This window comes from Thermobia domestica, chromosome 15 (assembly GCF_964235325.1).
Source record: "Thermobia domestica chromosome 15, izTheDome1.hap1.1, whole genome shotgun sequence".
Lineage (NCBI taxonomy): Eukaryota > Metazoa > Arthropoda > Insecta > Zygentoma > Lepismatidae > Thermobia > Thermobia domestica.
Window position 1 is genome coordinate 63333022 of NC_137468.1, and position 12285 is coordinate 63345306.

Consider the following 12285-nt stretch of genomic DNA (forward strand, 5'->3'; position numbering starts at 1 on the left):
TGTGGAGAAACTAGTACCCAAGAACAATGTTAGAATTTGGCACGCGGATTTCAGTACTGATATGGATTAATCATAATAAGTATTCCTTTTAATTACATCAGTGACTTCGTATACTACTGTTACATTTTATTCGCTCTTGTTGAATGTATATAATTCTGATTTACCCTTTTCCTTTTGTTTCTGTTACAGACAAGACAGGTCTGATGGTGCTTGTAATATGGAGCGGCCTGAAAATATAATACTAAACTCTGACATGAAAAATAGTGGCAAATCTTGAAACAAGAACAAGCTCTTTCATCGCTCTTGCTCAGCTTTCTTCTTCATATTAGATTTTACTCTTCAAAGTTGAACTCTTTCGTCGTGGATGCCATGAACATGAGCAACAGGCATTGGAGTGTTGTTTGCGAAGTATCTTTATATATAAATATATAAGGATAGATTTTATGTGGAATCATGGCTATCAGTATTTATTATAGATTTGAAGATTTTTTCACGCTCCTTGATTTTAATTTATCCAGGATTAAAAAAAAAAGAAAAGTGGAATAAAAGGGTTGTTTGATTTTATTTTGTATTGGAGCAGTGTTGTAAATAATGGTGAGAAAGTCGAGGCGGGTCCTCTGTAAGATAAAGTTCTATATTCAAGTTGTTTCCTTCCTAGTTATATATAAATAAATAAATATATATACATATATATTTACATTCTGGTTTTAAAGATAGTTTTTTGGTGTAAAACGGAAACGTTATCATAATCTTTATGTTTGTATATTATGAAGATTTATTATTTTATTTTGAAAGGGAATAATGTAAACGGTTTTTCTATTATCGTCGTGACAAAGAAGAAAAATCGAAAATTATTATTATTATTAGCTATGTGTAAAGGTAAATGACCAGAAATATTGTGGACTGTGATGAAGTTATCTATGGTAAAGCTGTATGAAGTTTTAAAAAAAATGTCCTACTTTTAGATTATTAATGAATACATGCAACTGTTATATATAGAAAACCTATTCAACAGAGACGCATTTTGGAGCAGTTTAGGTTTTGCCATGTCTTGCGCAGCTCCTTTTGACAACAATGTAATGCAATGCAAGGGAAACATAAAGAATGACTGTGAAAAATGATTGATTATAAATATATATATATTAAATATGAAAAGAGAGTTTTAACCTGTCTTTCAGCTTAATTAACATTAAGATAGGATACATTTAGAATCAAAAAGAAGAAAAAGAGAGAAAAATATATTCATGAGTCTAGGTTTCATTTGTTAAATTATTTTTTTATATATATAAAAAAATGTAGTCAATTTCAGTGTTTGAATGTGGCATCGTTTCTCATCGCCTGTTATTCACAATCAAAGCTGCTCATAAATCATTAAACGATCATTATCATCATTAAAATTGTGTTCATTCAGTATTCTAGATAAATTGAGTTTTTCATTAAAAGAAACTATAAACGTATATATACATAATATAAATATATAATTATATATTAGCTTGAAAAGCCATTGTAAATATGTAAACTAATATTTGATCATTTTTCATATCTTTAACTTACATATATATATATATAAATATATAAAATAATTATATATATCGATTCCAAGTCATCGTAGTTCATCCAATCGAAACAATTTTGTATATATGAGAATATACAAATATAACCTATTCTAGAAGTGGCTTCATATATAGTTTTTTTCCAGATGTTAGGAGCTATATTAATCACATACCCATAACAACAAATATCTGTTCACACATATATATATATATATATATATATATATATATATATATATATATATATATATATATATATATCACTGTGTGACAGCATTATTTTCATCATTTTCGAACTAAGTCTATTATTTCGTGAGTGAGTGCTACTTTCAAATGTAGCAAAGTTCTACTCCACAATCATTCATCATTTGTCATCTAGTACATTGAAAGAAAACCTAAACATCAAAAAGTATTTTTATTTTCATTGATTTTAAATGTAATTGAGAGGAGAGAAATAGGGAAACTTTGAAAATAAAAGGAACAGTCATGTATGATTGCAAGACTAAAGCTATTTTGAAGAAAAATTGTAGCATTTGCTGTGTCTTTACTATTAGATCTACTTCCATACGTCTTCTTCCATTGGCTTACACATATCCAACTTATTTAAATAAATTGTTAAATTTTATTTAACAATATACTTAAATATATGTTTGAAGATTGTAAGTAAATATATTGTGTAAATAGAAAATACATAACATTGGGATGCTCTACATAAATATATAAAAATGTAATTTCAGTGTTCGAATCTCACTACTTGGAAACAGTACAGGGGACAATTTTTTTTGAACACTGAAGAGGCGAGAAATTTAAATATACTGTGGGATTTATCTAAGTTTCGATAAAAGAAATAATGCCACTTATGAGGATACTCTTCCGTCAACAAATCGTGAACGCAGGAATCTTAAAACTGTTGAACTAGTAGGCGAAAAAATTATTCTTGTAACTATACTCTAGTGTAGTGGTTCTATTTTATATATTTGTATTAAATTCAATAATTTTGTTGAGTTATTGATGTACTTTGGGTAAATTTATGTTGTTTAGTGATTCTTTCTTCGCATACTTTACATAAATTATTTAATTATTAAGCTATGTCATGTTAAGAGATCTTTGTACTTGAAAGTGAAACAATTATATTTCATAAATATGCAGTTCTTAAAATTTTAAATACAAATTCTTACATGGAATTACTACTGTAGGCAAATTCGAACATGTAATTTCTTGTTCTTATATTAAACTCTATCCTTTTGTGGAAAGACCATAAGTAAATAGCTCTTTTAGTTTATTGACATGGGATAGGATTATTTATTTATTTGGTCAATTAATCTAGTGTTTTCATATTTTATCAAACACAGAAGTATCGAAACTGTTTAACTCGATATGTGATTCCCAACCACCTTCTTGCAAACTCGAGAACATTACATCTAAGAATTGTTACATTGACCCAAAAACAGAAGTAAAGGAACCCAGTAATGACATTTTCCAGAAGTGGTTAATAATTCATTTCCTAATGCCCCCCTTCCCCTCACTAGCACGATATTTTAAGATAAAAATAACAATTATATCGCTTTTATGCGCATATAGCGTTAGCATTGGTTCAAGAAATTGCTTTTTTGTTCAGTGTAAAATTCATTTTGGTCGATGATAACCATAATACAGTTCTTTGTTGTTTGTGGGCGCTGCGCTATCCTGTGTTTACATCAACAACAGAACATTTATGGTATCCATATTGGTAGCATGTATGACTAAATATAACATACTGCGCTGTTTCGACATGGAGAGATACAAAATAGTATGTAAAATCATTTCTGTGTTATACAATTCCATTTCATCTGCAATTTATAAATGAGCGTTTTCAAAATTTTTATTTTTTTTCTTTAAGAGGAATTGTTTCACATCTGCTAAAGCGTAAAATTGTTTTACCTTAGTTGTATAAGAATACATCGAAAGAAAGATAATTATCTAATAATCACAATTTGGGAAAGAGAATTTTGGGAAGATTTATTCGCCGTCTTCATTCTTTTCCTTACATCTAGTTATTTAGCATATAAATATCTTCCAATATTAACATTTTCAATATTCATGTTGAAAATTTGAGCGTTGAAATAAAATTAAACATACATAACCAAATATCTTCTGACTTAAATTTTCTTTGTCTATATAATAACTTTATACAACGACGCATCTAGATTAGTTGTCGTCCGGGGCAAGAAACAGCCCCCCCCCTTGACCAACCAAACCAAAACGCTCCCCGACTACACCTGATATTGGCATCATACAGTAATTCTCTTAATTCATTTTTTCTTCAAAGCTTCATTTCAAAATTGCAATACATTAATTTTTAGTAGAAGATAAAACACCAAACTAATTAGTATTTGATTGAAAAATAATCTGAGAATAGCATGCTTGACATATTCTTATAGTCTTGCCATAATAACTGCAAATCAAGTGTTTTTGGAATTAGATCGGAATGTGCAGAATGAATCAATAGTCTGTTGCTTTAGAACAGAATAGTTAATTATGACAAACAGTTAAGCTGTTGTCTCGAATATTATACTTGGACATTTTGCAAATCTCTTAAATCGATCTAAGTTAAATGAAAACAAAAAGCTGGAACTAAAATTTAATTTTGCGGGCTCTTTTGACTGCAAAGGTTTTTAATGTGTCCTCGGGGCCGCGGTGGCTCAGTGGTAGAGCGTTCACCTCTGGTGCTTGGGGTCCCGGGTTCGATCCAAGCCCCCGCCAAGTGAACTTTGTGGTGGACAAACACTGTGTGCGTGGGTTTTCTCGAGGTTCTCCCGTTTCCTCCCACTTTCGTCATTTCACCATTTCATTCATTACTCATCATGACCGTCTCCTTTAGCCTAACCGGCATAACCGTGGGACGTAAAACTCAAAGATTTCATTTCATTTCATTTTAATGTGTCCTCAAAAGATAACTTTGAAGCTAACTTATGCTCTATGGATTTAATATTATGGTTAGTGAGTTGTTGTTGGTCCTGTTAAGTTTCTGAGGTAATTTTTCTTATGATCTTTACTTTGCTAAATCTCCTTTCCTTGCCTTATAGTGAAAATAATTATTTTCCCAGTTTTGCGCCCCACAATCCGGCGCCCTCTCTCTTAGTTACGTCACTGACTATATATAAGTACATTTTTAAAGAGTAGTGAATTAAATTCATTATAGTTCAAAGACGCAAAGTCCGTTTGTAAACAACAATGTAGTGATTTTATTCGGTGTTGAGTGAATAAGTAAGTTTTTATTGCTTTCTTACATAAAAGTTTTCCAGACATACTGCTGTTTCATGAACATTTTCTGATATCAGTTTCAGCGTAATTGGTAAAAATACATATTTATTAACTTTTGAAAATATAACTTGTCAATTTACTTGAGCCACGACACTTATAGTATAGCGCTTGTTGACTATATAAATTTCAAATTAAAGTGTCGTTGCTTCATACATGACTGTTCTCTTTTCGAAGTAACTTGATAGACAACAATTGTGTGAATTCCTTTTATTTATTGTAATCTAACGATTTTTTAACATTAAAAAATAAAACGTTGGCGTCAAACCACTGCCATTAAATGGCGTTTTATTCCAAGGCTATCTTATAATAGCAGGAATGTTGCCAAAAAGGAAAAGTGCACATTTGTAGAGTTTTAGGAGAAAAGTTTTTTAATAAATGCAAGCTTCCATATTTTTCCTGTCATACATTTTTGCCTCCCCCTAAATACAAGGAAGATAACGTTTAAATAGGCATGACAGAAATAAAATAAATAAATACATATATATCTGAACTATTAGAGTAGTAAGAATTTATAGATAGGTCAAATATATATATATATATAACAATATATATATACGTATATATATACACACTCACAGATGTATGTATATATATAAATATCTTCCTTATTATTCTTATGTACTTCGTGGAATACTGTTATCATTCTAGAATACATTATTGTACCTAAAGTCTTCTATAATAGCATTGATATGAAATAAACCTCAGTCTAAGTCTCATGTAGAACGTTCAACTTCGGAAAGAAAGTCACTGTGATAATAACAAGGAAATGAACTGTTTAAAAAATATGTAATATATACTTATTATATTGATGTCGACTCGATTATTGTTAAATGTATTCTTTTTATATGTTCTTGTTGATGTCTCGAAACTTCAAGGAGAAAAAAAAATTAGTTATTTTGAGCTTTTAAAAAATGATGTCGTGAAGTAATCCTTCCTTATTCCAGGATTTTTTAAATGAATGGTAAAAAGAGTCTTGATTCTATCACAGTGATAAACTCCATTTCTTGCAGTGCACAAATTTTGATGTGATTATTGCAAGAAGTAGAAAAATAAAATTATTGTATGAAGTATCGCATAACATAACATACATCATATTGTAAATGAATGAATCATTAAAATCAATATATAAATTACCATATGTGCATATACATACATATATATAAGAAGTATAAATATGTATATATATAAATAAATAAATAAATTTGAACATAATGTACATTTTTATCCAGATGCTGTCAAAAGAGTGTGACAGAATTCATATAATTTTTCTTAAGACAGTTATAGGTTAAATTTGTAGTGTTGAAGAAATATAAAAATGCTTTAAGCAATATATTTGATAAATAGCACATCCATTTATGAAGTTTTCCTTCAAGTCAGAATAATATAAGAAAATATACTTGATTTATAATGAAAAATAATATATATTAATATTATTTAATATAAAAGCAATTTTATCGTGAAGAAGGAACTAACTTTCCAAGCTGAATGCTAGAAGATATTATATTCTTCGTAGAATAGAAATCATACTTAATGCTAATTAAAGTTTCTGAAAATTCTCATTATTTTACATATCAGAATATCCTCTAAATAACTTTAAATAAATAAAAAAAAAAGTAATAAAATATGTAATGACAAACCTTTTCTTGCTTAAAATAATTGTTGCATCCTCTGCACGAAACAAATAAGGGGCGAAGTGTGTCTTTTTCATTGCTTCGTATACTATTTACGAAATTGTCTTAGCGTTTTCGTTTCTGTATATTATGTATTTCATTCCCATAATTACATAAAATAACGGAAAAACAGCACTGCCAGGTAAAAGTTTTGAATCATGGGGTATTAATAGTATAGATATTGTATACGCTTGTCATTTTATCCATTCTTAAAAAAGTAGTTAATATTGAAAATCTATATTGCATATCTGAAAAGAATGTCCTAAAATTACAAGTTTTGTTTTCGTTGAAATATTTTTTGTATTTATTTTCAATTCACAGTTACGAAATTGCTATTATCGAACACACTGTGACATTACGATTAACCGCAGTAATACTATTGTGTATATATTACTGTTCATAAGTTTATGCCCTTTTAAATGCTTACTTATAAGCTAGATTTCTGATAATACTATTCTTTCAAAACAATACTGTAATATATTATGTTTAACGTGATTCAGTTAAACGTATATATTATTGATGTGGTCCTATTGAAGATATTTATAACTTTCTTTCTTCTTGTTTTCTTTACAAATAAATACTTTGTTTATAAAATTTATTAATTTGCATTTAATGTTATTTGAAGGAAAATAGGATTTTCAGTTTTAAATATATAAACAAACTATAAAATATACGATCATATTGATATTTATTTATTTATTTATTTCTTGCTACATTTCTTTATTATGAAATTGTACCAAATTCACTAGTTTACAAAACGTATCTTTCTATGAAACATATATATATATATATATATAAATATAATGTACACTTTTACAGTTTCTAAAGAAAACACTTTCAATCTTCACATATTAATATATTTATCTACAAACAATGAAAATTAAGTGAATAATAATTCGTTTCCAACTTACTTGCTGAGTCACAAAGATGAAAATGAATGTAAAAGGTTCGAAATTCATAAGGTTTGATTGTTTTGTAAAAATCACAGATAAAGCAATCAGCACGTGGAGAGAAGACAAATACCTACTTAAAATAAGAAATCCATACCTAGAATCTGACGTGAGAATCGTGCTAACTGCAGTGAGATTTCCTATATCTATAAAGTTCTGTTTACACAAAATATCTACACACAAAATCTGTAAGTGTCTACAAATCCTCATTGTTTCAATGAGGGGGGAAAATCGTATTGAGCGTACCTCATATTTAGAAGTTTCTTATTGATTGAGTCTCTGGTCTCAAAAGGCAAACTTAAAAGTGAATGCGTTATAATTTATTTTTCCGCCATACTATTTTTGTCTAAGTATTTACACACCGTAATCTTCGTGGGATAGTTTTAGAAACGAAACTTAGAGCAATGTGAGGGGTGAATTTTGTGACTAAATTGTTCTCGAGGAAAAAAAAAAAATGACTTTACGAAACCTCGTGGGTGGATGTGCTATATGTATGAATTTAAGAAAAAAGGAAAAAGTATATATATTAATACTAATATTTAAAGGGAAAATGAGGAAAGAACCGTACCTATTACTATGAACACATTTTCACCATGCTTAATACAAATATTAACCACAGATATCCTCATAGAGAAGGAATGCTGACCATAGCTCTTAATATAGAGCTTTTTCGTACATAGTATTGTTTTTATATATATCGTAGTAATGACCCGTCTGGAAACTGCCTATATTGTTTTAAGCAATGGCCACCTGTAAAACGAGTCTATTACTTGGTGCTCAAAACATAATTTTCTTATTCATGTAAATAATAATAATAATAATAATGTAATGTATATTTGCACTCTTTTTCCTCCCTGTATATAGCTGTTGAGTATTTGAAAATTTTATTCTGTAATTTTTTCCTATATTATATATGTTATTTGATAATCAGTACAAGAGTGCAAAACTTAAGAATAAAGGGTATAAAAGTAGATGAATTCAATCTAAACATTACTAGTATCATTATCTCATTTTAAAAATCGTAACCGTTAGCACGGTTGCAATGGCTTTACTATTATAATAATTATTATAAATATATATGTCAAAATATATAATAATAATGACATACAAAATAATATGTGCTACTAAATTTACTTATTATTTGTATCTGTTTTTAATGTGCTGTTGCTCTGGTTTCATGTGTTGTTGCTCTATAAATATATATATATATATATACTTTTGCTACTTGTGTTACTATATATGTATGTTTTCTATATATTATGATAGTTACAGTTCATAAAGTAGTCCTTTTGTGCAATAACCCTTCAAGTATGTGCAAGACTTCTAATCTCTTACTCTTAAGGACAGGTTGTATGTATATATACAAAATTGTATTCCATTTTTATCCAGCTCTACTTCTTAGGATTGATTGATTGTTTCAGAATTAGTTTGCTTGATGAAGATGATTCTGTTTTCCGTGGAAATGAAAGATTTCCTTTATTTGTTATTAAAGCATTTTCCTTTATCTTTGACAAAAAATATAAGAAATATTTCAAGGAAAGTGCATATTGTTATTTTAACATTCATTGACAAGTTTATAAGTATAGGCTATTAATAATATAAAACCGATAGGAAACCACGAAAATTGGGTCTGGGACGAAATAAATAATAAGTTTATAAGTTTGTTAATTGTATATTTATTGAACACATGTTTTTGAAAACATAAGCAGGATAACCTTTTGGAGCTTATTGACGTGCTTGATACACGAGATATAGCATAAATCTGACTGTTTTGTGACATGAATAATTATATTCGGAATGTTATGCTTTGCTTCTATTATGAATAGTTCTAGCTATCAGTCCGAAGTGCCATTTTGAATAATCCCTTTACAATGGGACACGAAAGACATTAAGAAGAAAACGAATACAAAAGGTATTACAAGTGTTTAGTAAGAGTGCACTTCAAGTTCTGTTCGTTTCACTGTATCCGTGAACATTGAAATTATCTGTTCGGCTTGTGGATAAGTTTTTAGTCAGAATATCAAGATTCGAGGTAAATTTTGCAAGTGAGCAGTAAGTGTGGAGTCTATTAATGGAACTCGAGATGTTTCTGAGTTTTACCTTTTACTTTACACCGACACTTGAAAGCATATAATATAAATACTGAGTGAATAACGTAAAAGTTTTTAAAGAAGTATAACGCCATTAAAGTATGTAATTAGAGGCTTACTAATCCGTGTAGCCTCCTTTAGAATCTTCCTTCGTTCACGAAGTATTACTATTAGTAGATATTATATTTGGCCGATTAAATCAATAGATTCACTATAAAAGAAAGCGTTTGGCTAATTGGTAAGTCAAGTCGTAGATACATTTTATGTATGAACCATTTTTTTTTTTTTTTTTTTTTAATTTCACTCGACGCGAAACCACCTGAACGTATTTAGCCTGAAATTATATTATTTTTTTCTCTCTCCTGTCCTAATGAAATGTTTGCTCTTTATTGGAAGTATTGTTAAACAGGACTTTATATTAATGTTGGTTTGAAAGTTCTATCTGAGAATCTGTGGGGAACGTAAAATAATTCTGAAAACGTTTAAAAACAATCTTTAAGTACTATCGGAATTCAACTAATGTCATTGGTGTTTCAGAAAAGGAAATAACAATAGTTAATTTTGTATTCAGATTGGAATTATCTTTGACAAATGAAAGACTTGTCTTTATTATTAAACAATATTAAACTTGTGAAAAACCGAGAGTTCTCTAAAACCTGGACCTAATTTGATGTGCTTTCCTATTGATTCTAATTGGATTTTTTTTTAAATTTCCTATCTGTACTTAATACGCTATTCAGTAAATTAAGTCTACCTCTAGTAGTTACAGTCTTACTAGTTTATAAGAAATGACTGAAACACTTTCAAACATAATATGTAACGTATTATTAGAAAGGAAGAGAGAGCTTAAAATTACACTTTAATAGTGTTTTTAAATAATAAACGCCACTTTTAAAGTATAGATCCAGTATCTTTATTTCTAGTATGATTCATATGACTGAATATATAATTATATATAATCCTGAAGCAACGAATAAGAAAGTGATACTTCATATTTATATATTCTTATTGTAATTTCAAACAGCTGAGTTGTTTTTTTTTTTTTTTTTTTTTTTTAACAAGAAAACTTTACTTGGCTCACATGTTCTTGGAGTAAACTCTTTGTTCTTGGAAGAAAATTAATAGAATGAGATAAAAATGGAATAAACCTTAGCAAAGTTTATATAGCCACTTTTCCAATACGGTATATTTGCAATTTTACGGAACTCAATTTCATTTTCTCTTTCTGTTTTTGAATAGAGAAACTTTTGAAATAAATCATGTCAACTCTTTTTGCTGTTTTTAAGTGATGTAATGCATGTTGTGAATTTATTCCTTATCTTCACATCATTTCTCTTGAAGGCATATATACCGAAACGAGCTTTTTTCTGCATACGTACTTTAAAAAAAAAACATACTTAATTTGTATTATAGGTATTATTATTCTTTTTAGTATTAAAAATAAGATTGAAAATTAGATGTTAACTTTTAAGTCACAAAGTTAAAACACCAATTTTTCAATAAAGCCTCATTGCAGTATATATATCTAAAATTAACGCAGCTGAGCTTCAAACTTTAAGCTGAATCGGAAGTAAGTAGAGTAGTTTATCACATTGAGTGTAAAATGGAAATTGTTACTTTTTTCAACCTAAAATAAACTTTTTTTTTTTAACTTTTGAAAGAGTAATTAGCAATAAAAGGGATTATTTACAGCTTCGAGTTTGTTTTCAGTGACAACAGTATATCACGATACAAACACCTTCTATAAATCGATACAGTTGTTTTACGATACCCATTTCATTATAAATGTATATGAACCAATTGCTCTACATAGTATGCCATTTTTGATAGATTCTAGGTATATTCTGAGTAAATTTTGAGATAGATTTTAATAAATATAAATGTTATTACTGTTTAAATACAGTCTTGCACTTCAGACTAACTCAATGAACACATTCGAACTTGATTAGAGGACTCAGGCAAAGTCGAATTTAAGTGCCCAATGTCTAAAAATGTGAAAGAGTAGAGAGAATATAACTAAGAATATTTTAAGAATAAGATGAGATAAAGTATTGAATAACTTGAATAGTTCTTTAGTTAATGCTATATGCCACTTTTCGCGAGACTTAAACGCATCTATTTAAATTCTTTGGAGTACGGAAATACTTCGTTCTAATTTAATTACTAAAAACTTTGATAAATTATTAAACCTTACGATAAGGCCTTATGAACCATTAAAATTAATATGTATAGTACAAGCAAAACTTACTTTACTCATCACAGCACTTTAAAATATATAAAAATATGTTTTACTTGAAAACACACAAAGAGTAATAAGATCCTCCTTTCTTTTATCCTATGTACGTGGATATTATTTCTTTGATACTTTGACTGTACTCCATTGCCTTATTCGCAAAGTTAGAAAAAAGTTAAAAGAATGTGAAAAATGGTGGAAAGTTAAGCTTCGGGTTTCAGTACTATTAAAGGACGTAAAATGCAGATGAGTTGTGTGTTCAAGTTATTTCTTTGTGAATTTATAACTTTTCTTTGTAAAGTTATAACTTTTCTTGTGTAAATTATTGATATCCAATGATGGTAATATAATTTATCTAAATTTCCTTTATCAGAGTGTAATTATGGATATTTTATTTGATAAAAAAAGAAAAAAAACGGTTCGTATTTGTGGTTTTGATTCGAGGTTTATTAAATTGGAAACTTCAGAATTTAACTTCGACTAAGA

The 12285-nt window shown here is 28.4% G+C and overlaps 1 protein-coding gene and 1 long non-coding RNA gene across 3 annotated transcripts in view; one reads left to right on the plus strand and one right to left on the minus strand.

The window, feature by feature from the left end:
• The window catches only part of Camta (Calmodulin-binding transcription activator), a 1249189-nt gene extending 1247673 nt beyond the window's left edge, over positions 1-1516 (plus strand). The window contains exon 27 of the mRNA XM_081739735.1: positions 190-1516. Within this exon, the coding sequence (XP_081595861.1) occupies positions 190-277 (88 nt within the window). The 3' untranslated portion in view covers positions 278-1516. The remainder of the gene's footprint in view (positions 1-189) is intronic.
• LOC145671052 (uncharacterized) overlaps positions 1-12285 on the minus strand; it is a 583222-nt gene that overhangs the window by 59498 nt on the left and 511439 nt on the right. The gene's annotated exons all lie outside the window — the stretch shown is intronic.